The following is a 26985-nucleotide window of genomic DNA, read 5'->3' as shown; positions in this document are numbered from 1 at the left end:
AGACGTGAAGAAGAGAGGACACATGTTGATGTAGAAGAGACGTGAAGAAGAGGGGACACATGTTGATGTAGAAGAGACATGGAGAAGAGGGGACACATGTTGATGTAGAAGAGACATGAAGAAGAGGGGACACGTGTTGATGTAGAAGAGACGTGAAGAAGAGGGGACACGTGTTGATGTAGAAGAGACGTGAAGAAGAGGGGACACGTGTTGATGTAGAAGAGACGTGAAGAAGAGGGGACACGTGTTGATGTAGAAGAGACGTGAAGAAGAGGGGACACGTGTTGATGTAGAAGAGACATGAAGAAGTGGATTTTGCATAATAGGTGACCTGTAAGAGCTCAAATTGGACGACCCATCGCCGGCTGGTTGGGATAAATAACTAACGCTAAAACGCCCTGATCAGAGATTTCCCAGATCAGTTTGATTCCCAGCTGGCCAACAGTTTGCTGCATATCATTCCCCTTCTCTTTCCCCCCCCCCCCCCCCACAGTCGTTTTCACTACCAAAGAAAAAGGTATAAAATGCCCCCCCCCCCTCTCCCCCCCAAAAAAAGTCCCAATTAATGTCATGAGGAGAAACAACTTTCAAGCCAGAGGCAAAATATTCAAGTGTGGATCTATCCTGGGGGAATGACCCCCTGCAGTCAATGTATACAAAACAAACATCCCGTGTGAAAAAGAAAAAGGTCCTTTGAGACGCCGGGACGCCGGCGCCTTTCATGTTCTGTGTTCAGATGATCTGTCCTCGGGGGTGCAGCAGGATGGCGTTGGAGTGCGGCTTCGGCCTGAGGATCCCGTTGCTGAAGTAGAAGTGGTTGTTGAGGGCCTCTGAGATGTGGTAGGAGCTGCTGCCCACCTCCTCCTCGTGGCCCTCCACCACCGGGGGAGGGGGCCAGTCCTCTCCCACCCCCTGTGGAGAGTCTCCCTCTCTGGGGGGGTCCGGCTGTGTGGGCCCATCGCCCTCGTCCTGCGGGGCCTTCAGGGGAACCAGGGAAGAGGGCAGACCTGAGTCCTGGTTTAGACAGCATAAGAACACATTACTGTTTCTCTGATGATGAAAGGTCTGGGTGGAGATACAGTTTACGCCTATACAAGATCCAAAAGCCCTTAGTTAAATGTAACTGACAATACAATGACCTGAAACACTGGGGGTGAATTGTATTCAGATACTTAACTTAAAAAACCACAAACACACAAAGAAAAAACCGCATTAAACCCTTACTGTGTTAAGGTAGCACTAAATACGGTTATTCGCTGGAATCAGTCCAAACGCTTAGACCACATGTAAACTTTACTACTCGTACATTTGATCCTATTTGTACATGAATCAAAGAAAAGGTGATGATTTGAAAACAGACGGAGCGAACCAGACACAAATCCCAGCTGCTGAATATGGTGTTTGTCTGCCGTGTGTCATCTCCTGTTTCTACGAATATGTCTGACGGTGACGATGCCAATTTGGCAGTGAGTAAAACACGATACTGAATGACACACCAGCAGCGAAACTGGCTGCGTCGTGGAGCAGCCCCTCAGGCGCCGACACATACCAGCGACATGTTGCTGCTCTTCAGGTACGACTCCACCCTCCTCCTGCGCTCCTCCAGCTCTGCTCCTCGCAGGCTCTCCCTGCCGTTTTGCCAGACAACGGGACGTCCCAGTTCGTCCACCTCCACCACCCCCGAGGAGGGCCCCCACTTCCCCCCCAGAGTGGACTGGCTGCCTCGGTAGGTGGGCTGTTCCTAAAAGGGAGCGGACCCAAACAGTCACGACACTGAGAACAGCTGTTTGAACCTCAACCTGCACTTTTGGAAGAACACACAAAACATGCATCTGTTTGCAACTCATATCAATATTCCAATTATCAGAGACTATTCTGCAGTTTCTATTATATTCTGTTTCTATTATATTCTGTTTCTATTATATTCAGTTTCTATTTTATATTCAGTTTCTATTATATTCAGTTTCTATTATATTCTGTTTCTATTATATTCTGTTTCTATTATATTCAGTTTCTATTTTATATTCAGTTTCTATTATATTCTGTTTCTATTATATTCAGTTTCTATTTTATATTCAGTTTCTATTATATTCAGTTTCTATTATATTCTGTTTCTATTATATTCAGTTTCTATTATATTCTGTTTCTATTATATTCAGTTTCTATTATATTCTGTTTCTATTATATTTACTTGTACTATTTTATCTGTTTTATTGTGTTGCACTGTTTTTCATTGCCATAACTACACTGTAGCACACATGACAATAAAAGCCTTGCAACTTTGACTCGTCGCCAAACTGTAAATATTTATCATTGGTTGCTTTTTAAATTAATAATTTCAATAAAAACAAAACGAACTGTGTGTTATCACGGAGGAAAGAAAGCAAGCGAAACCACATTTCTGGTACAAATGTGACAGTTTTCATTCAAAATGTGGAAAATGGATCCTCAAGACCAGACGTTTCTGACTTTCGCAGCGAAAAACGCTTTAAAGACAATTCTGTCTTTGAATGGGACGTGATGTTGCCGTTGAATCCAGAATACTGAATGAAGAATATTGAGTAACAGGACTTCTGGTAAATCAGTATGTTTGACAGCAGATGGATAATCTTTCATTCATGCAAAGTTTGGAAAGAACAGTATGTTGTTTGGATCAAATCTGAATGAATATCTGCATGGTCAGGGTTTCCGGCAAATGATTGCTTGCTCTACCAGATGGGAGCAACTTGAGGAGGTCCGCCTTCAACGGTGTTTCAATAGGTAAGAGGGAGGCCTTTTGCAAGATGTCATAGAGTTGGACTCACCAGAGAGATTTCGCTGTCTTTCATTCGGCTGTCGACTCTCAGCAGGCCGTAATCTTCAGACTGGGGAAAAAGAGAGTTCATCAAAGTTAGTGATAAATAAAATCCACACAGAACGAGATAATAATGCACGTCTATGAACACTGTGTGTGTGTGTGTGTGTGTGTGTGTGTGTGTGTGTGTGTGTGTGTGTGTGTGTGTGTGTGTGTGTGTGTGTGTGTGTGTGTGTGTGTGTGTGTGTGTGTGTGCGTGTGCGTGTGTGTGTGTGTGTGTGTGTGTGTGTGTACCTGCACTCTGGGGTCTGTGCTGACTGAGTTGAGTCTCCTAAAGGAGGCTTGTCTGGAGAAGCTTTGAATTTCCTCCCTGGGGAAAAAGACAGCTTGATCTTTGAACACCACTTTCCCCACAGCAACATTCACGGCACGTCTGTCGTCACACTGCAGGAAATAAATACAAGTATATTTCAGTTCCTGGAAAAAACATAGTTCGTGGGTCGGCTTACGTTTTCTCGCTGAGCTCCATCTCGAGCTTCTTGTTTTTGTGTCGATGGTAGCGGTTGACCAGCAGGACGACCAGGACCAGCGCCACGACCAGCGCCGCGGCCGACGCCCCGATGATGATCAGAAGCAGGTTTTCGACGGGGGTCTCACCCTGACGTCTGGTCTCTGAAAGAAGGACAAGGACAGGAAGACATGAGGACATTTTCTTACATAAGACACAGCAACAAAAACTAAAGTGATGTCGTGTTATACAGCATCTTTGATCCTGATTGATCTGTTCATGCCTTCTATCCACCACTAGAGGGCAGCAACTGTGCATAATTACTACAAATCCAAAGGAGAACTTTCTTTGTATATTTTGTTTTACTTTTTCCATCTGATATGACAACGACTTTCACCGTTTATTACTTACATTATGTGAAGTTATGTTATCTTCTGTTATCTACCTTAACTATCTTATAGTTAAATAATCTTTTTTTAAATGCCCTTAAAAGATATGCAACGTAAAAATCTTAACATTTGATTGTGAATTGTATTCAAACACCTTATTGTGTATTTGGAAGAATAAAATGTATCTGGAAGAAGGGATGTTATCGAAGCAAAATAGCCCAAACTCCCAAAACTGAAAAAGTGTTGCCTCTAGTGCAGGGGTGTCAAACTCAAGGCCCGGGGGCCACATTCGGCCCGCGACTTCATTTAATGGGCCCCACAAGAGCTTGCAAAGAATATAATATGTTTATTATACGGTTACATGCTACAGAAGCACGTTGCCCATAAACTACATGTCCCACAATGCATCTCAAATATGACTTTTTTCTCAGAATTTGCCTTTTTTTCTTCAAAATATGCATTTTTTCATAGAATTCCTTTTTCTCAGAATTAGATTTTTATTTCAAAATGTCACTTCTATTTCTTTTTTCTCCAGAATTTGGCTTTTCTTTTTAAATCTTTTTGGGACATACGCACTGAAGAGACTTGCCTTAGACTTCTGCTTTCAGACGTAGTTAATTATGAAGTTATTACCCTATCCGATGATAATCCAATGCAGAGGCAATGATGTAATATAATACATTATTTTATATTTATGAAATATTTATATATGTATTTTTATATAGTCTTAAAGTTACAACCGGCCCTTTGAGTGCAACCATAATGCTGATGTGGCCCGCGATGAAATTGAGTTTGACACCCCTGCTCTAGTGTCTTATCTTAAAACTCAATTGTACTTATAGATCCATGTAGTGGTCCTCTCATGTCCCTATTCTACAATACCAGCAAAGCATACAGTATCCGGAGAGTTCCCCCTTTAAAACCTTTGTAGTTCTAACTAGCAGCAAAGCTGAAGTGCACTTACCTGTGACTGTTACTGTGAACTCTGCTGCTCCTGCTCCCACCTCGTTCCTGACCACACACTCGTAGACCCCGCTGTCATTCATGCGCAGGGCCCGCCCAAAAACTAGTTTTTCTCCAACCATGGACACCCAATCCGGCAAAGCCCCTCCTTTCCTGTGAATAATCAGAGCAACATGTCACGATTACTTGGCAATGCTGATGCGCATGACACGGACTCATCAATCAAACACATACAGAAACCTGTGACTCAATGCCCGAAACAAAAGCTGTGCAATCTCGCATTCCAGTTTAAAATATGTGTGTTGAGAAGAACACACACATATCTGTGAAAGAGGATTAGGGCCACAAGAGAAAAAAATGGTGGAATGTGACAAGAAGAGTGGCCCTCGTCCTCTTCCGTAAAAACCAAAACAGCAGCATTGTGTGTGCAAAGAACCGGCATGCATGACGGAAGTGTTTCTGCAGAAATAATGCTACACAGGATCAGGTTCACCAAAGAGTGTAACCACCAATTCACCTGCAGCTGAACCAAAACCGGCTGGGCTTACCGACTGGCGCCCATTGATGTGAATACACCCAATAAATACTAGGTTTGAGGGATTTAAGCAGGTCCGGCAGGCCCCTCTGAAGACATCACAGGCCACATGAAGGCGGGCCAGTTTCTGATCAGGTCCACCGAGGGGGTCATGTTGCATCGGTTTCACCGTGCCGCAGCACCCCCCCCCCCGCCCCCGCCCCCAACTGGAGCCAGCTCAGATTTCTTTTCTCAAAACCCCACCTAGCTTCTCTAACCAGCGCTTTGTACGAGAGTCACAGGTGGAGATTGCATCCGACACAGAGGAGATGGTGGAAAAGGACACAGATAAAGTGAGAAATCCACTTTTAGCAGCCAAAAAGATTCTTATCTGTTTTGTGCCGCCTCACAATCTTTGTCAGGGAGTTATCGAAGCATCACACGGGGAGACGCCGGTTGGTGTTTTATGTTACATGTATGCAGAGCAAGGCTTGTGTCCAGTCTTCATGCTAAGCTAAGATAAATATATGCAAGTTAAAAGCTTCATATTTACTGTAGAGACACAAGAGTCGGACTGCTCTTCCTATCGAAAGCTCCAAAATAAAGCTAACCGGTACATTCCCCGATATATCGCCGTATTACGAGTTGAAAACGAGCGTCCCTGGAGTTAAACACAGAATGAGTTCGTCCTGACGATCGCGCCGACGGGTCTGCGAGGTTGGAAAGCTTTAATCCAGAATAATCTTAATATTTCAATATTGCTTCATGGCTGAAATATTTCTCACTCAGCACACACAGCATTTGATCTGTGTGTATTCAGTCGGGCTGTAATGGCTGGTACAGTGTCTCATTTAAGTGCAGACCCTGTGTTTTACCAGGCATTAAAGTGATATTTAAAGCATGGCACTATGATTAAGTGCTTAGCGTTCGTCTCCTGCTCTTCCTTGTGTCGCGCGCTCCCCTCCCTCGTGTGAAAATATCTCCCTGGCTCTTTTTCTGACTTCAAATTGCGCAACACGACACCGCCGCTTTTATTCTGAGATGAATTGAGGCGCAGGATAGAAAGGCGCCCTCCTTCAGATTGAAGCGCACTTCATTGTTGTTAATGGGGGTGTAGGCCGTGTGTATGCGTGTTAGCAGTGGCTTAGATATGCTCGGAGACACATTCCAGTGCCATGTAAAGAGCAGTTCAGCAGCAGCGCCGATAGCATCGCAGTGGGGTGAATTAACGTGTGTGTGTGTGTGTGTGTGTGTGTGTGTGTGTGTGTGTGTGTGTGTGTGTGTGTGTGTGTGTGTGTTTCTAGCAGACAAGTGGATGCCAGTACCTCGTCCAGGTGATGTTCTGAGGCTTGGGGTATCCTCCGCCGCTGCAGATCATCTCGGCGTTCTCCATACCCACATACCAGTCCTCTGCAGTGGAGGAGATGATGGCATCTGGGGGGTCTGATAAAGAGACACAGACATGATAGCATAAGCATGCAGTTACACAACATGTGTACACACTGGCTGCATGGGAGAGCAAAGAGGAACTTGTATCGGGTCATTTAACGGGGCCCGATTCTGCTTATTTTCAGGTCCATATGTAGTGTCTCTACTGGGACATGTCTCCATGCTTTGATGTTATGTGTCTCTGTCTGAAACCAGAGCCCAGTCTGCTCTGATTGGTTAGCTGGCCGGCTCTGTTGTGATTGGTCAACCGTTTAGAGATGTCCCGCCCCTTATCCATCACAGGCTACGTATTGGAGCGCTAGCCAATAGAAGCGCAGATGTTATGTCGTGATGTCACTATGTTACGTAAAGTCAGATAATTTATGTGCACGCAAACCCAAAAAAAAAATCCAAAAAGCAAAATAGGGCAGCTTTAAAGAAAGTTTTCAAACTATAAAACCCACTCAAATGTTTATCTTTATTTATCCAAAGATCAAGTTGCCTCAGATTTAAAGCTGTTATTTCAGCATTACTTCATGTCCTCATGCTGACGACGTTTGCAGAAGTGGGACAAAGTCAATGTTTTGCAAGTCTCAAAAAAGTCCCACGGCTTGGAATGAATTGTAGAGTTGAGTTCAATTCGTGTTTGAAGTCGTTATGCATCACATTTCTGACAGTTTGAACAGGACAGTTTGTGTGTTCTTAAAGTCCTTTCAGTGACAATTTAATTTCTGAGGTAAATGTTTTGCATTTCTCTGACGACCCTAGAGTCTTTACGTGTAGATGTGACAATCTTAGGTATTATGGGATGTCTGTCTGCTTGTTTGCATGTCCAGACGGATCTTTTCCTCATGCTCAGGCAATGTGATTGGCTGTCAGATGTATTCAAGTAATGTACATCCATTGTTAGGAAAAATAAAAATAAATTGGGATTAAGTCATTCCAAGACAAAAGTGTGATGTCAAAGTGGAGTCAGTTGGACAAGTTGCAAGTCTGATTGCAAAGTCAGATTTCTGTCGAGTCAAGTCTAAAGTCATCAGATACATGACTCTTCTGTACACCATTGAGCCGGACAAAGAGCGATTGTGCCCTGAAGGAACCAAAGTTGTAGTGCTTCTCTCCGACTGCACTGACAGTAATCGTGGAGGACGAAGCATTACTCATACACTTTCCCAGCAACCTGCCAATATTGTCTAATGTTTAGTCTACAGCCAACTATTTATTTTCTCCACAGAAAGGATAAGCTATACAAATATCTCTGGCGGGGAAACTAAAGGGACAAATGTCATTGGTCAAACTAGCCATTAGCAGGGGGGGCTAGAATAATTGGCTGATAGCCCAGCAGAGAAGGTTGAGCGAAGTCCTGAACTCATACTATATACTTATTTAGAGCAGATTCACACCATGCAGGGTTCCCATTGAGGCGTTAGGAATACCCAAACAGTGCAGAGACGTTAGGAATACCCAAACAGTGCAGAGACATGCTCCATTTTCCAAAATGTCATGAAGAAAAGAAGTGAAGCTGCATCTGCAAAAAGTTAGATAAAGTGCGGTGGTTGGAAAAAATGACAGCGGAAGGATATCAGAAAACAAAAAAATGATATTTAAATATTTGGAAAACTTCTTGAAAACACTAAACCATGAGGATTTCTTAGTGTAGTGTGGATTTAGAGCAGAGCCATGCTGACTTAGTCGTTAAAGTGTCCTAGTTGTCTATTCAAGTTCAAACAAGATCGAGGTTGGCTCATCTTGGAAATCCTCCAAACTACTAACCTTATTAAGTCATGACGAACAACATCAGCGTCTTTTTTCCCTTCTGTTAGACTGTAATAGAAACTCCACACTGCAGACATGTTGACGTGTTATTGCAGGTAAAGCACAGCTGGAGCTGAAAGTAAGGACTGAATAACTGCTGCATTTCATCGAAGTGTTCCCACAGCTCTGCTGTGACTTCCTTCTGGACACACCTTCTTTTAATTCTTTCACACACACATACGGGTATAGGGCCGAGCGCGACACCGTACTTCCGGTATCCGCCGTTTTACGCGAGGTGCAAGCAGCCGTACGCCGTCTAGGTGTTGCTAAGCTTCCTGTACTGAATAGCATAGTCTATTGCCTTAATCAATATCTAGTCAACTCTAAAATACCACATATATGCAATGGCGTGATAATATTATTGTGACAAGTGGGGTATTCCCCTGGTGTTTCCAGAAATTAATAATAATAATAATATATTTAATTTATATAGCGCTTCTCATCTGCCAAGACAAATCTCGAAGTGCTTCACAACAAGGGATACTGATACGCTTTGAGATAATAAAAGACAAATAATTGTAATAATAATAAGAAATCAAAATATAAAATAGAGTACAAAAATAAAAGTCGGAGACGGAGATGCAGCCAAAATCGACGAAGGCCACTGTAGTTTTTCCATACATCTGCAGGCAGTCTGTAAGGGCAATCGACAACCCACACAGCTCTAGTTTACGCTGGTAACGACCGAGAGCACACCTCTCAAGTCCAGAGATGTAATCCGAAGACATGCAGCGATTTCTTCGGTCGTTAATTCAGAAAAAAAAACTAGTGCGCTCTGCCTGGCTACGTTAGCTAGCTGTTTATATTAGCACCTCCAGGATATTGGCACCTCCAGGAAAATGGCATATTTATATATATATATATATATGGCGCGTGTTGCATTGTGGGTAGCTCGTGACGTCACTGTGTGTGAAAGAATAATAGTTTTATCGGATTGATTGATCCTTTAGCCAAGAAGGATATGTCTACCTCCAGGGAGAACTGGTCAAGTGGGCAGCTTTCACATAAAATACTTCAACATGTTGAAACACATTGAATACATAAAAGGAAATAGTAAAAGAGGTGAGAGGGACATATTGACCGGAGAACACATTCAATCCTAGTCAACAAAAGGAGGATTTATCTTATTAGTTACACTTGTTCTTGCAAGAGTTTGCCTTATTTCCTTAGAAGAGTCCAAAGCCAAGCCCATGCTATGCCCTACCACAGAAACCTTCTGCACATGTGGACTATTTACAGAGCTTTCACTGAACTTTAGATCAAATTCCGTTTCCTCAGGTCATGATGTGAGGAAGGCTTGTTCTTTTTGACTGTGCTGTTTGGTTCCAGGAAATAAAGGAGCTTGTCACGGCTGCAGCAAGCATCTAAACAAATATATTCATGTTCTGCATACCAACTAAAGAACAGTACACTGTGACATTACAACACATACAGAACATAAAGTGTCTTGTGTTCCTTCCACTGATGTTGAACTCCACCAGTAAGACTATGTCTGCACTAAGAGAAGCTCTACCTTGATGATAGTGTAAAGTTCAAACTCTCGTAATGCTTAATTGTTCAGAATCAGAATGCTTTATTTTTCCCAGGAGGAAAATGGGTTTTGTTTGAGGGTCATTTTAGAAAAACATAAATAAATCAAATCAACTCTCCACATCTTTCAAACCACCATCTGATCAAAGTGTATTGAATTGTTCTGACCTGCATCTTAAAAACACACACACACACACACGACCCCCCCCTCCTTTTCTGTTTTATTTTATTATTATTTGTATGTATTTATCTTTTCATATGTCTATTTTATTATTATGTATTTTTTAATGATCTCGTTTTTTTCTTCTTATGTAGATACAGCTAAGTGAAAATGGAAAAACCGTTGACCAAAATGTGAACATGTATGTATTGTATAATGAAACTGAATCTGAAACAAAAACTAAGTAAAACACACATATATTGATACTGAAAACCAGATAGTCTATCCATGGGTTTAAAACACGGATCCCTCCCAGCTGTACTCACACTGCACCACCAGGCGGTTGGAGATGCGGCGCGGCTGCTCCAGGCCGGGGTGCCACACCAGGCAGTCCAGCTTCTTCCCCGTCATGCTGCGCAGCGGGTGCAGGGAGTAGTAGCTGGACACGGACCCGCCCTCCTGGGTCCGGTCCAGGGACTGTCCCGGCAGGTCGGTGTCCCAGGTGAGACGGGGGGACGGGCGGCCCACCGCTCGACAGGAGGCGGCCACACGGTAAGACTGACCCTCCACCAGGATCACCGGGTCCAGAGAGGAGATGGGTAAAACTGAGAGGAGAGGAGGAGGAACATGGTCAGGAATCAAATCCTCAAAATCCACCCGTGCTGCTCCCTGTACATTTAAATGAATATGTATTTAACCTTGTCCCATATCTGTATAATCGGAATCAGAATACCTTTATTAGTCCCACAGAAGGGACATTTACATTGTTACAGCAGAAAAGAGCTGAAGACAGCTTAAAGGTGGCGGGGTATGTAATTGTGGAGAAACCAGCTCGAGTGCGCTCGAATTTGAAAGTACACAACCGGAACAAAACTGCCTCTTCCTTCAAACTTCCTCACAGAGCCCCTCCTCCAACACACACGAACGCGCACATGACCAATGAGGGCACGAGATAAGTTTGTGCACAGATGGAAGGCTGACAGGCAGGTAGGCCATCCAGTTACTTTAGCCGGGTCGAGGCAGATGATTGGTCGTGCTTTTTACAGCGCTACGGCTTCCACAGATGAACATTTTTATGGATTTTTTGTCAAAGCACTTCAGATATTCATTGCTATCGGGATGTTAAGAGCATTCCATGGAATATAACAAAAAGTGTATCTCGAGCCGGTTTCTCAAACTTACCTACCCCACCTTTAAGAAGCATGCATAAAAAAGTATTAAAGATAAAAACAATTATAATAAAAAAAGTTACACAATTTACAAAATACACACCCTGTAACAGTTCTGAGGATTTAGCAGCCAGGTATATATTGCACAGATATATATATATATATATATATTGAACAGGGTCAGTAAAGATGAAAGAAAGACTCCAAATCCAGACGCAGTGCTTCATGCAAATGTATATATATTTAACCTTGTCTCATATCTGTATGTACATTCACCCAAGGCCAATCAGATATTAACTCATGTCTTTTTTGTTATTTCTATTCATACTGTTGCTACTAGTTTATTTTTTATTATTTTACTTATTATCCCAGTGTATATATCTGTGTTTCTGTCTTATTCTGTTGCTGCTATAACGCCTGAAGTTCCCTACGGGGATCCATAAAGCTCCATCTTATCTGATTTCAAATGTGTTTTTCTTATTCTTACTTCTCTTGGATGTGTAACATTCTGTGAGAGGATTAGTGTTTGAGGTTTGCGTTCGCTGCTTTAGGCATTTGAAGATGGAAGATTGTGTGATTGACAACGATGAGCTTAACCACTTCTGCGATCCACATTGCTTACAATTACTGCATTAAGATTGAATCAAAACGTCCTAAATCCTGCTCATAGTTTATCTGTCTTTACCTAAAATGACCTAAAGTGACTAATCGGCTTCCTTACATCTAGGACGTCACTAGATATTTGTGTAGTGATCGTCTTTGTACGTCAGAGACAAGTTTGAGCAACAGTCTTGTTGCTGACAGATTCAGATAAGAATATTGTTGTAAAAAGAAGACATAATTCATCGTGGAACATAATGGAGAAAATAAACTTGGAGCTAACTGAAGAACCAACCACGCGAGGTACTGTCAACATCACGTATGAACATCCTTCATTCGGAAGTCTCCACTACAAGTCTATCATTGTTGTGCAAGAAGAAGTATTTTTAAAACATGCGGGAAAGTGCTTCACATAAATACATTTCTGTTCGGTTACTCTCGGTCACCAACTGGTTAAACACGATTGTGGTTCACGCCCCGGTCATGACAGCCTGTGCTGTAGTGAACACCTGGGAAGTCTTTCCATTGGTGCTCGGATTATTACCGGAGAAGTCAAAACACGTAGAGCATTAGCAGAAATATCCATTAGGGATTATCAGACAAAGACAAGGTCTCCACCCGAATAGACTCTCACCCTATAAACAGAAACTCCAGGAAACATGACATCACACACACACCGTCATCCGTGTTTGATTGACAGACAATATGTGGGAAGAGATTACCTGCAGGGATATATCCTGCACAGGAAAACGAAATGACGAAACTACTTGATCCTTTAATAAGAGATAACTCATGGCTAAATACAACCAGCTAGATTAACACAAATCCCACTGAAAACAATTCACTGAACAAAAGAGAAAGTCATCCAGATGCATCTATATGTAGCTCATGTGTGTGTGTGTGTGTGTGTGTGTGTGTGTGTGTGTGTGTGTGTGTGTGTGTGTGTGTGTGTGTGTGTGTGTGTGTGTGTGTGTGTGTGTGTGTGTGTGTGTGTGTGTGTGTGTGTGTGTGTGTGTGTGTGTGTGTGTGGCTGCAGAGTGTCAGTTAATGTGTCTATGTCTGTGTGTGTGTGCTCTGTGTGTGTGTGTGTGTGTGTGTGTGTGTGTGTGTGTGTGTGTGTGTGTGTGTGTGTGTGTGTGTGTGTGTGTGTGTGTGTGTGTGTGTGTGTGTGTGTGTGTGTGTGTGTGTCTGCAGGTTGTCAGTTAGAGAGTGTGTGCGTGTGTGTTGCTGCAAGTTGTCAGTTATTGTGTGTGTGTGTGTGTGTGTGTGTGTGTGTGTGTGTGTGTGTGTGTGTGTGTGTGTGTGTGTGTGTGTGTGTGTGTGTGTGTGGCTGCAGAGTGTCAGTTAATGTGTCTATGTCTGTGTGTGTCTGTGTGTGTGTGTGTGTGTGTGTGTGTGTGTGTGTGTGTGTGTGTGTGTGTGTGTGTGTGTGTGTGTGTGTGTGTGTGTGTGTGTGTGTGTGTGTGTGTGTGTGTGTGTGTGTGTGTGTGGCTGCAGAGTGTCAGTTAATGTGTCTATGTCTGTGTGTGTCTGTGTGTGTGTGTGTGTGTGTGTGTGTGTGTGTGTGTGTGTGTGTGTGTGTGTGTGTGTGTGTGTGTGTGTGTGTGTGTGTGTGTGTGTGTGTGTGTGTGTGTGTGTGTGTGTGTCTGCAGGTTGTCAGTTAGAGAGTGTGTGCGTGTGTGTTGCTGCAAGTTGTCAGTTATTGTGTGTGTGTGTGTGTGTGTGTGTGTGTGTGTGTGTGTGTGTGTGTGTGTGTGTGTGTGTGTGTGTGTGTGTGTGTGTGTGTGTGTGTGTGTGTGTGTGTGTGTGTGTGTGTGTGTGTGTGTGTGTGTGTGTGTGTGTGTGTGTGTGGCGGTAGTTTTGTCTGATATTTGGCGTGTCAGGACAAGTTTACGGCGGAGCTGTCACCGTTGATGGCGGAGCAACATGAGAGCAGCGCTGCAGGTTTTACTTGAAGGAGTGAAGCAGCATTTCCCACACTCCATTACGTCTCAGGCAAATGTCTCAGTTTGAAGAAGAGGAGATCCAAAATGAAAGACATCAATCAGACAGCGCTGCAGAAATAGAAAATGTCTAGATATTTAATACGTGAACATTTAGTTTTTTTGTGAGTTCAAAAGTTTGCAGAACTCGATATTTCTTTCATATGAAAAACCTACTTGTTTTGAGACTTTGAATGTGTTAAAGACCATTGAGACCATTAGTTTAGTAATTAACCTCTTTATGTTTCAGAGTTCGTTAAAGGTGGGGTAGGTACGTTTGAGAAACCGGCTCGAGATACACTTTTTGTGTATTTTTTTGTGTATTTTCAAATTCTAGCGCACTCAAGCTGGTTTCTCCAAAGTTACCTACCCCCCCTTTAAGTGATGGAAACTGCCGTGATATTAAGAGTGAAGGCCAAGTCTTACAAGTGCTTGATGGAGATTAACGGATGTCTTGTCTGTTCCATATTTTGTATGTATGTTAGTACTTTAATATTGTCGTTGCTTTTTCCATACTGTTGTCTCTCCGGTTACTAGGACAACCTGTTGTGTTTCTTTACACACATCTAAAGCAGTCTGAGGAAAGCAGGTGTAAAGCCCTGTGTGGTTTTGGGCTATATAAATAAAATGTACTAGTCTCAACTTGGAAACTTAACACAAAGTCAAACCCTGTGGTTCGAAACTGTTTCTCTGTTATTGTAAAACACCCTCCACATCTTGCTTGGGGCTTCTGAAGACATGAATATCATCCATTATTAATACAAGCAGCACTGAGTATACTCCGCCCAATACATGGTGCACTGTTTGTCTCTCACTTGGCATTACTGTTCCTTGGTATTAAAAAAAAAACACATTCACTTTTTTGCTTTTCACACGCTAAAGATTTAGATTAGTTGTCAGTGTTTCTGGCCACGTTGGCAAACTTGCTTAATTTCCCCAGGTTGGATTTCCCTTCCGTCAACATGATTATGGTTTAAACATCATTACAGCAGCTCTGACAGGATTAGAAATGTGTGGGAGAAGAGAGAGAGAGAGAGAGAGAGAGAGAGAGAGAGAGAGAGAGAGAGAGAGAGAGAGAGAGAGAGAGATGACTCTTACTCCAGACGGTGAGGGTGATGTGCCTCTCAAAGTTCCCGTTGGGGAAGGTGGAGATGTGGCAGGTGTAGCTGCCCTTGTCCGACTCCTCCGTGTTCGGGATGAGAAGAGCCGAGTTCACCGTGGGACTCCCGCTCTCGAACCTCACCCGGCCGGAGTAACGCCCAAACTCTGATGTACCACATGAGAAGAGTTCAGATGAAGCCAGGGAACATGACAGTCACTCTTTAAACAAAGCTCAAACAGACTTGTTTTATAAATAGATAGATAGATATATAGATATATAGATAGATAGAGAGATAGATAGATAGATAGATAGATAGATGGATAGATAGATAGAGAGATAGATAGATAGATAGATAGATAGATAGATAGATAGATAGATAGAGAGATAGATAGATAGATAGATAGATAGATAGATAGATAGATAGATAGATAGATAGATAGATAGATAGATAGATAGATAGATAGATAGATAGATAGATGTGGAAGATAGACATTTCCCAAATAATAATAATATGGAAACAAAACATTCCTAGGCAAAATAAACCAGTATTTTATAAATGACCCCAAAACCCTCACTTAAAAACAAATAAAAACAAATAGTCCTAGTATAATTGTTTACATAACAATTTCACCAGGAGACGATGCTCCAATTCAAACACTGAGTAAGTGCATTGAACAAATCAATGACTGGATGTGTCAGAACTTTCTCCAATTAAACAAAGATAAAACTGAGGTAATGGTCTTCAGGGACTGGTCAGCTTTCTGTCCCCAGAGTCAGAACTAAACCTGGAGAAGCAGCGTTCAGTTACTATGCTCCAAACATCTGGAACAAACCAGAAACCTGCAGGTCCGCTGCAACTCTGACTACTTCTAAATCCAGCAAGAAGACTTTTCTTTTTGTCGCTGCTTTTAATTGAAACTGAGCCGTTGTGTTCATCAGTAAAGTGGAACTTCTGTTTGAACTATTCATATCTTAATGCACTGTAACTTTTTATTCATGTATGTTTTCTTTTAATGTTTCTTTTATTATCTTTTCATTTTAATGATTGTTTTTAAATGCCTTTGTCTGAATGCCTTTCATTTTTGTAAAGCACCTTGAATTGCCTTGTGTTGAAAGGTGATAAATAAACTTGGCTGCCTTGCCTAGTATAATAATAATACATGTATATATATAGCACTTCAAGCAGTCTCATGGTATGCTCTCATTTCCAATCAGTGGTATACAGGTGTGTTGTATTTGTAAAATCATTCAAAGATTAATTAGGACAGACAGTTGAACTTAATTGTTATGAACTGGAATTAAATGTGGTTTTGACGGTTTTCATTTATCATTGATTTCATGCCAAGCTCAGCCCCCTGAGCACAGCGCCTGTCAACATCAATCATACTACTCAAAAGAGACACCTGAAACGCCTCAATGTAACATAATAGCATCACTATGTAACACTCGCGCTGCTATTGGCTAGTCCTCCATCACACTGTACGTGATAGGCTAAAGGTCGGGACATCTCTAAGCGGTTGAACAATCTCTAGTGACTGATCTATATTAGAAATTGGACAGTATGGGTAATCGTTATTGTATCTTCAAGAACCAAGGCTTGGAATTTGAGTTAATGTATGTTCTATACGGGCTGCAGATGGAAATGATTGAAAGAATTAGCTCAAATCTGGCATAATTCATCTCTTCTCTTGTATTTGTATGCAGGTTCCTTGTTGAAATAAATACTAGGGCTGGGACTGTAACGCGTTAATTAAGCTTAATTAATTACACAAAAATTAACGCGTTAAAAAAATTAACGCGTTTTAATCGCACTTATTTTTGCACAGCGGAACGTTTCTCACTGGATGAGTTTCAGGCGTACCGATTATACTGGAGCACCAACTAACGTTCATGACTTCAGCATGGGACTTCAAACAACAACAAACCACGGTGAACAATAGTCAAACATGAACGAACAAGCTGATGAGACCGCTGTGGTCGGCCCCGTGGATGGGACATTTTGTTTTAAAAAACGGACGGATGGAAGCGTCGATAAGAGCACGGCTGTGTGCAAAAAAGAATTTGCATATCACCGCAGCACATCAAGCCTAAAGTATCACCTAAATGCAAAGCATGTAGCAGCTAGCGTGGACGTTAGCCCGACTCCGAGTGCAAGGAACCACACCCTGACCCAACCCACACTCAACCAGATGACTGGTTTCAGGGCCAGGATAAGTCAGTCCACGTCTGAGAGAATAACCAGCTCTCTGGATTGGGCTCGACTGTCGACCACGTGGAGTAAAATCCATGTGAAAATTGCTTCTCACTGTTCTCAGGTCAAATATGTATATTTGATAAAAAATGCGATTAATTTCGATTAATTAATTACAAAGCCTCTAATTAATTAGATTCTTTTTTGTAATCGAGTCCCGGCTCTAATAAATACATAATAATCAGTACATGTATTCGCGTCATCTCACCTGTGTGTCCGTCCACAAAGTGAGCAGTGATGATCTGATCCTTGCTGCCGTCTGGCAGGTCCTTGTACCATGTGACCTGCACCACCTTCTGCCCTCCCTCCACCTGGTAGTGGCAGGGCAGTCTGGTCTCACTCTCTGCAAAGGAGCGCAGCGGGGTTTCGGGCTGAGGGGGCTCCACGAAGTCGCCCTGCACACAGATCACTGAGGAGAGAGAGAGAGAGAGAGAGAGAGAGAGAGAGAGAGAGAGAGAGAGAGAGAGAGAGAGAGAGAGAGAGAGAGGATTCGATCAGAGATATTGAGATTGTAATAGGAACATGGCGAGTGCCAGGAAGCTCTTAAAGGTCACCTATTGTGCAAAATCCACTGTTTCATGTCTCTTCTACATCAACATGTGTCCCCTCTTCTTCATGTCTCTTCTACATCAACACGTGTCCCCTCTTCTTCACGTCTCTTCTACATCAACACGTGTCCCCTCTTCTTCACGTCTCTTCTACATCAACATGTGTCCCCTCTTCTTCACGTCTCTTCTACATCAACACGTGTCCCCTCTTCTTCACGTCTCTTCTACATCAACACGTGTCCCCTCTTTTTCATGTCTCTTCTACATCAACATGTGTCCCCTCTTCTTCATGTCTCTTCAACATCAACATGTGTCCCCTCTTCTCCATGTCTCTTCTACATCAACACGTGTCCCCTCTTCTTCACGTCTCTTCTACATCAACACGTGTCCCCTCTTCTTCACGTCTCTTCTACATCAACACGTGTCCCCTCTTCTTCACGTCTCTTCTACATCAACACGTGTCCCCTCTTTTTCATGTCTCTTCTACATCAACATGTGTCCCCTCTTCTTCATGTCTCTTCAACATCAACATGTGTCCCCTCTTCTCCATGTCTCTTCTACATCAACACGTGTCCCCTCTTCTTCACGTCTCTTCTACATCAACACGTGTCCCCTCTTCTTCACGTCTCTTCTACATCAACACGTGTCCCCTCTTCTTCACGTCTCTTCTACATCAACACGTGTCCCCTCTTCTTCACGTCTCTTCTACATCAACACGTGTCCCCTCTTCTTCACGTCTCTTCTACATCAACACGTGTCCCCTCTTCTCCATGTCTCTTCTACATCAACACGTGTCCCCTCTTCTTCATGTCTCTTCTACATCAACATGTGTCCCCTCTTCTTCATGTCTCTTCAACATCAACATGTGTCCCCTCTTCTCCATGTCTCTTCTACATCAACATGTGTCCCCTCTTCTTCATGTCTCTTCTACATCAACACGTGTCCCCTCTTCTTCACGTCTCTTCTACATCAACACGTGTCCCCTCTTCTTCACGTCTCTTCTACATCAACACGTGTCCCCTCTTCTTCACGTCTCTTCTACATCAACACGTGTCCCCTCTTCTTCACGTCTCTTCTACATCAACACGTGTCCCCTCTTCTCCATGTCTCTTCTACATCAACACGTGTCCCCTCTTCTTCATGTCTCTTCTACATCAACATGTGTCCCCTCTTCTTCATGTCTCTTCAACATCAACATGTGTCCCCTCTTCTCCATGTCTCTTCTACATCAACATGTGTCCCCTCTTCTTCATGTCTCTTCTACATCAACACGTGTCCCCTCTTCTTCACGTCTCTTCTACATCAACACGTGTCCCCTCTTCTTCACGTCTCTTCTACATCAACACGTGTCCCCTCTTCTTCACGTCTCTTCTACATCAACACGTGTCCCCTCTTCTTCACGTCTCTTCTACATCAACACGTGTCCCCTCTTCTCCACGTCTCTTCTACATCAACACGTGTCCCCTCTTCTCCACGTCTCTTCTACATCAACATGTGTCCTCTCTGTGAAAAGAGACTCTGAAAGTTTCAGGAACAAAGATTCTCTCTCTTTTTGATCCATTTCTATAAAAACCTGTCTGAAAATGAGCTGATCAGATTTTGGCCACTTTATGATGTCATAACGATGTCTTGCCTTGCGTAACCATTAGCCAATCAGCAACCAAGGTAACCCCCCCCACCTTATCACCTGAATCTCCTCCTAGAGCACCATTGTGTTCTTTCTAACCAAATCTCTCTCATGCGGCGTTCACACCAGCGCTTTTCAGTTTCTAGCTCCGAGCGGGAGCTTTTCTGGTTCAGCTCCGGTTTCCCTTTTCAGCTCCCGCTCTGTGCACACCGCCCACTGGCGGCCCAGAGCTGCCCCTGCTGCGTCATGACGTCACCGTTTACATCGCTGATTTGCCCCCCAACGGCAGCTCACAACAACAACTGCGTCGGGTCGATGATCGTGTTGCTTTTAATCACACGAAGCCAGAATAAATTGAATAACGACTTCTCCAACCTTATGCTTTTCTCCAGAGTGCCGTGGTTCATTGTTTATTAATGTGTTTCTGCAGCATTTACCGACCGCTGCAGAGCTGGCTGCTCTTCCACAGAGTGTATTCTCCCGTTAGCTCCCGGTTAGCTCACACTGCAGCGGCCGCTCTAAAGTATTCACTGTCCGACTCACACAAGCAGCTGATGCATATCCCCAGTTCCCCTTAGCCTAAGTGAATGTGTGTCAGTCTGAATTGACACTGTTTGGTATCACAACGCTGTTATGAAAGTGTCTCTGGTATAAAATGGGTGATGTTACCATAGCAACCGAAGCTAAACTGACTACTTGCATCCGATAGCTGCAATAATACAAAACAACACGTCTGCCTCTCTCCACAGTGATCGATAACAGCGAACGGATGGTCAGTAAGGCACAAATAAACAGAATCACACGAAGCCTGGTTAGTGCTGCCTGACTTTATAAAGTGTGTTTATAGGCACTACTGCTTGTAGGCAGGCATAGCAGTCGACCCATGGGAGGTGGGTTTAGTTTCCTGCACGCCTCGACGTAAGAGAGACGTAAGCGACGTCGCCTCTTAGCTCCAAAGCTCTTGCCTCTGGACCGACAATTTTTTGGAGCTGGAAATGAAGCGGATTCCGGAGCTAAGAGCCGACGCCGCTGCGGTGTGAACAGGAAAACCCGGCGCTTTTCAGGCTCTAGCTCCGAGCCGGAGCTGAAAAGGCGCTGGTGTGAAAGGGGCATCAGAGGGGCGTGGGGAGGGGCTCCTTATTTTCATCTAAAGTAACAGACGGAGAATCGGCACTTTGGAAACAGGGCTGAAACAGAGGGGATTATGGGTAATGCTGCAATGATCTGTTTGCTGTTTGGAGCCAAACACTTCAGAGACATGTTTTGTATATATCTGAGAGCTATAATATATTGATGAGAAACAGTATAATAGGGGACCTTTGATGTGTCATAATGAGAAGATATGGAGCTGGGGAACATAGGACCCTGGGAATGTAGACTCACTTCCTGTACAACATCGATTGGAGCAAAACACTAGCATTAGCATGCTAGTGCTAACCCCAACCCTAACATATCGTGTTTAAAACAACCATATTAGCATGACAAAGTTTAGCGGTAAAATGAATGCTAACATTTGCTAATTGCACTAAGCGCAAAGTCCTGATTAAGCTGCACAAAATGTCATGTTCATTTATTCAATTGTCGTCCAGATTTCACTACATGACAAAAATGTCAATATCCGTTTGAGGACATTGAATATCTTTTTTCAAGGGGTTTCTCTCCAGAAGTTGTGAAGGTCACCATATTGGTGATTCTAATGCTCCCAAACATTTTCTTGTTAAATATATTTGGGTTTATTTTGTCAGTCAGATAAAACAAGCAATTTGACGGCATTCCCGTAGGCTCTGGGAGCTTGTGAAGAACATTTCTGAAACTTCATAGGCTATAAATGAGTCATTGATAATGCTATATTTAAAAATAATTGCTAGTTGAAGCTCTAATTTATTTCCACCTTCCACGATGTAGTTTCCTTCTAGACAACAATGCCACATGTGTACATCTTAAAACAACTAGATGCATTCATTTCCTATACAAAGCCCCTGGCATTTTCCCATAATGCATTGGGCTGGAGTTGAAGTTGACCCCAGACAGGTTTGCATGTAGACAGGTAAACACATTCACACCTTATGGACGTCACCGGTTCACCCAACCTGCTCGCCTGATGGCACGCGGACAAAGAGCAACAAACTCCACAGAGAAGGTGGACGATGGGTTTCCAGCTGTGAGGCGACGGCGCAAACAACAGGAACAATAGTGCTTTTATGAGTCTTAATTCTCCCTTTAAAAATAGAAATGTCGGACAGCCCACTGCGCCACACGCCTCCACATGATCATTTAGTTGCTATTTTTCCACACCGACTGATTTTTTACTTAAAAATTCCTTGATATTGAATTATTTTGTCGTAATCTATTTAAGTTTCCGAAGTCTATAAGTCCATGGATGTTTTTTATTTTCAAGATTATGATATTTTTTTTAGAATTAGACTGGATCAGCATCCTCTTGATTAAAAACAATGTTTATCGATTGCCCTTCTAAAATATTATAAGATATAAAATGTTCTATTTGAATGTGTATTCCATTGATCTTGACATTACGATGTTTGCCTTATTAATGTTTCTGTTTTTAATTACACTTTGATGTGGTTAGTTCCCCAAGTATTTGATTCCTTTTTGATAGGTTGTTGCGGTGTGTGGCTTGCGTATAAGTAGTACAAGTAATTACAACATATATTTAGTACAAGTAAGTCAGGGTTCATACACTTTTTCACCAATGACTTCTCCATGACCTTTACCTCGTTTTCCATGACCAAATAAAGTACTCTTTCTCAGCGGTGCCACTGAAAATGGTTTATTTTAACACGGAACAGGAAAATAAGGTCTGCGTCTGATACATGTCGTGCCTATCTGAAACAAATCAAATAGGCTTATAGCTCCTACACGCTAAAGCAACTCAAATCTCTCACCAGCAAAATACCTCGTCAGTTAAATGCCATTTTACGTTTCATTACTATACGACACAGTATTTATTATCATTATAGTATTACTATTTCGGCGATTAGATCAAATATAAATTATATTTTATGCAAATTTAGTTACATTTCCATGACTTTTCCAAAACTTCGGGAAAAATATTGTTTTCCAAAACCTGTCCAGGGCCTGGAATTAGCATTTTGAATCTCCATGACTTTTCCAGGTTTGTAATGACCGTAAGAACCCTGGTACGTACAAAGATGATGTTTAATAATGTGAATTTCATTCCAAAAAGGTCCATGACACAAACGCTATAACATAAATAAACAGTGTGCAAACATTCTACTTATTATTTAGCATGAACAGGTGCAATGTTTTAAATGTTACCAGAGTTTTTGCATGAAAATCTACATTTTCTAAAGAAATTGGGAACGAGTATTCAATTTTAACCCGACAAAGTGAGAGTTTTTCGAAGCTACAGCACTTCAGTGACTTTGTAGTCTCCTATCAGTGAGGCTATCAAAGCTGTCATCGGTGGGTGCGATTAATGATTTAGACTTTTATCACGAAAAGTCTAAGCGTGGGAGTGACACACAATCCAGAGTGCGCAGGGTGGGAGAGAGCCATGCTTCTACAACTCTAACAGGGAAACCCAAACATGTGCCCTTTGATTTCTCGGGGGGAAACACTGCTTTCTGTGGTTACTCATTCATGAGCTCGAGTAATGATTACAATACAGTCGATATGGGACACGAACTCCCACAGATAAAATCCCACACAGTCGGGAACACCAACTGAGCGGTGGGTTTAAATTAGGACAACAAAGGACTACAGTGTGGGTGACCTAAGTAGGGAGAGAAGGAGAGGAGAGTAGTACAAGAGGAAGAGGAGACGAACACTTTCCCATCAATAAAGGAGAAGAAAGAGAATCAGTATCCTTCACAAGAAAAACACACTATTTATCCTGGGCAGATATTAGGTTTCGTGCACCATTTTTAGAAAAACAACATATATTGCAACGGGGACATGGCGTCTTATCAGTGGTGGAAGAAGCACGTGTTTACTTAAGTAAAAAAAAGTAATGCATTCAGAATCTTCCTTACGTAAAATTGCAAAAAATATTGGGATCAAAAAGTACCTAAAGTGCCAAAAGTGAACGTTTTTGTAATGGCGCATTTCAGAATCCTATACTGTATTATTATATTATTCATATATTGAGTTGTGAAGTTATATTATGATTATTGATGTGCTTTTATCACAGCTGGTAAATGAGGAGCTCATTTGAATAACGTTATACTGTTGCTGGGTAACCTATACATATATGTCATCGTTTATTTAATAATTGATTCCATTTTTGTATAAGCTAATAATCTAAATCTAAGTAACAAGTAACTAAGAGCTGTCAAGTAACGTAGTGGAGTGAAAGGTACAATATTGGCTTCTAAAATGTAGTGTCGTAGAAGTAACTCTAAGTATACAGTACTTGAGTAAAAGTACTTATTTCATCAACCACTGTGTCTTAGACAGTAAAATTGAAACGGAGGCAAAGAGAAATTAAGACAGAGGTGAGAGTCAACACACAGAGATAAAAAACAAAGCAAAAGAAATTGTTAAACACACACTGCACACACACACACACAAACTGCACACACACACGTTATACAAACACTTCAGGCTGCTCTACAGGCTTTTCCTGTTCACTCTGGATCGCAGTAACTTTATCACACATGTTCTTGCAGGATTAAAGAAAAACAACGGTGTCCAGTGTGCTTTAAAGCAGCGGGACAGCAGGGTTTAATCTCCACTGAAGAACGCAAAGAAAAGCATCAACAGTGACGAAGAGGAGGACGCAGGTTGGGCAATCAGTTTCATGTTTTAACTCAAAGTAAGAATGTGACGGAGCCACATTCTGCCATGCTGCCTCGTCCTCCGCACCTGCAGGCACAAAGAGAAGGTGGACACCCTGACATTACACCCATGAGCTATTGTTGAACACTTTGTTTAAACAAAACGGGTGTTGATCTGCGGCTATGATGAGGTGCTGTGAAGACTGTCCACTGGCTGAAGGGACAGGCCCGGTTCCAGAACAAAATGACTAAGGGTGCATCTGAGATTAGAGAGGGTGCAGTGTTAAAGTGCTATTTTTATAATTGGGGAGTGTACCTAACACCCTCTATGGGGGTCCTCACCTCCTCCGGGGGGGGTCCGGGGGCATGCTCCCCCGAGAATTTTTTTTTAAAATATTGAAGTTAAAACTATCAATCTGGTGCACTTTGAGAGCAACATTAAGAGATCTATGGATCTATGTGCTCTTTGCTTGATTATGCCTTCCCAGTCCCTTATCACGTAGCCTATAAGAGCATGGCGCCAGTTGTTGTAGCCAGTTGTGGTGAAGGCATCTGACTTACTTGAACCGAAATGTCTACATGCATGGCATCTTTTTTACATGAATATTCCAGCCAATCTCTGTTTTGAAACCATGAGCTGCAAAATGAGCGCCTCACCCCACTGTACAGGCGAGTTGGGTACTTTTTTAAATATACCTGGGCAGGCTCTGTTTTGCAGAGGTCCTCTGGCACTTGCGGGCCGCCGAGGGGTGGCGGTGTTTGAGGTAACGAAAACGGCTGTGGCTGCTCCGCCTCTGTGGGCGAGGCGGGCAAAGCCGGCGAGTCAGGCGGGAGGACGTTAGTGTCCACGACAGTAACGTAATGTCCCCATGATCTGAACTGTTATTACCTGCAGTAGATGCAGTGTATGCTGGCGATAAGGGCTGGTTGTTTTAACCATTTTCTGATCCATCACTGACTGCTGTGTAAGCACCTTGCAGATGATGAATGTGCAGCGGCACAGGTCACGCGCACCTGACATAACGTTACTTACCGTTTAAATTGATCAAATAAATGCAGCAGACAATGCTATCCAACCACAATTACAATTTATTTTATTTCAACTAAATTCTTCTTCTTATTATTATTATTATTATTATTATTATTATTATTATTATTATTATTATTACTACTATTGTTAGTAATAGTAGGCAAAATGTAATATTTTTCACTTTTCATTTTTTTTTTTTTTACTTTTCATTTTTCAAATGAGGGTGCATAACGACTCAACTGAGGGTGCAATGCACCCTTATGCACCCCCGTAGAACCGGGCCTGTGAAGGGATCAGCTGCCATTTAGCCACAGGAGCAATGGACAGATTCAGAGGTTCCTCGGCTTTACTTTCATAAGCACGATAGATAAGGATTCGTTTTTTGGCAATGATTATATTAAGTTCGACTGTCAATGCAACCATTAAGACATAAAGCAATACAAATGGGGCAAACAGAAACAGAAGAAGAATGATCCAAGTGTTTGGATTGTGTTGATGTTGGGGCTGAGTTTAGGCCAGTTGCTCCACACCAAACGGGACAAACATTAAACCTTTCTGCACAGGAGTTAATTATGTCTTTGAAACAAGAAGAAAAGCCTTCCCCAAACCTTTGCACTAGGTTGTGAGCACACTACTGCCTAACACATCATTACATGCTGTAGAATTGAGATTGACCTCCACTGGAACTACGTGGCCGAGACATGGTTATCATTTGGCATTAAAAGACATCCTGAAAATCTATTTGATTAAGATTGAATTCTAGATTAGATTAGAAGAAAATGCATTGTGTCACAAAGATTAGAGATGTCCGAAAAGATTTAGACAGTTTGCGCAGACGTACTTATCAAAACGTGTTATAAATAAAGGTTTGTTATGGATCTTTATGGTGAAAGAAAAGAAAATATATATATAGATAGATACGTATAGATGTTTACTTTAAAGTAACTACATTTTACTGGCTCACTCAAGGTTTTGTAGGAAGTAGAATGATGTTATTATAGCACACAACATATATTATAAAAGTAACCATTAGGCACCATATGATTATTTTATCTTTTCATTCCTTCCCTTTCTTCTTATAGGAGACAGTATAGGAATATTATATGAACTGGAAAATACAATAAGGTAAATACTGTAAAGACTATATTTAGTTACAGGCATATTGCAACTGAATTTCAGGAATATTACAGTCACTTTCTGTAACAGAGCAGAGCAGAGCTTGACAATATGCACAGAAAAGTAATTTCTGGACCACATAAGCTTTAAAGACATCAACGACAGCAGGGGTCCCGAAATGACAGGGGGTTTCATACAACTGTGATATTGTCATGTGAATTGTAACGTAAAACTCACCAGAGAGTAACAGCAGCGCCAGGTACTTTAACCTTTGCCCGGTCAGATCCATCTCTGATCCAAAACTAAAAGCTCAGATTCCTTTCTCGGCTGGAAAACTGTTATAGAGACTTCATGATGATTTCTGCTTTAAGTTCAGACGGGACGCGTCAGTGATCGCAGCACCTTAAAGTCCTCAGCAGGTGTTTCCTCTTCAAAACACACACATGATGCTTGTAAAGAAAAATCCAACACTTGTCCACTGCTGTAGTAATATGGATTAAGTGCAACTCGTAAAGTGCATTCACTTAATTACCCAGAGGAACAACTCGGCAGATAAATAACAAAATTGTAAGCAGAGAAACGGAGAAACTTCTAATTACATGTAAGCTAATACAGAAAGAAAAATAAGTCTATTGACGAAACAGAGAGCTCTTCCTTTGTCGCGCACCAGCAGAAGCACCTACAGCAGGTTTGAGCCTCTAC

The 26985-nt window shown here is 42.3% G+C and overlaps 1 protein-coding gene across 2 annotated transcripts; it reads right to left on the bottom strand.

Moving 5' to 3' along the window:
• Window positions 1-561: 561 nt before the first annotated feature.
• nectin4b (nectin cell adhesion molecule 4b) lies at window positions 562-26954 on the bottom strand. Of its 2 annotated transcripts, none has more exons than XM_034104972.1 (11): window positions 26521-26954; window positions 17414-17614; window positions 14951-15118; window positions 10428-10706; window positions 6494-6611; window positions 4656-4807; window positions 3304-3466; window positions 3089-3164; window positions 2805-2864; window positions 1550-1741; window positions 562-1014 (listed from the first exon to the last, which is right to left on the bottom strand). In XM_034104972.1, exons 1-11 carry the CDS (start codon window positions 26570-26572, stop codon window positions 733-735), a joined length of 1743 nt encoding a protein of 580 aa, XP_033960863.1. In that variant the 5' UTR covers window positions 26573-26954; the 3' UTR covers window positions 562-732. The 2 variants fall into 2 exon arrangements, with proteins under 2 accessions (XP_033960863.1, XP_033960864.1); XM_034104973.1 differs by having other exon boundaries at window positions 562-978.
• Between the last annotated feature and the right edge of the window lie 31 nt (window positions 26955-26985).

This window comes from Pseudochaenichthys georgianus, chromosome 17, assembly GCF_902827115.2.
Source record: "Pseudochaenichthys georgianus chromosome 17, fPseGeo1.2, whole genome shotgun sequence".
Classification (NCBI taxonomy): Eukaryota; Metazoa; Chordata; class Actinopteri; order Perciformes; family Channichthyidae; genus Pseudochaenichthys; species Pseudochaenichthys georgianus.
Note: the sequence above shows the minus strand (reverse complement) of the source record. Positions and strands in the feature narration are given on the sequence as shown.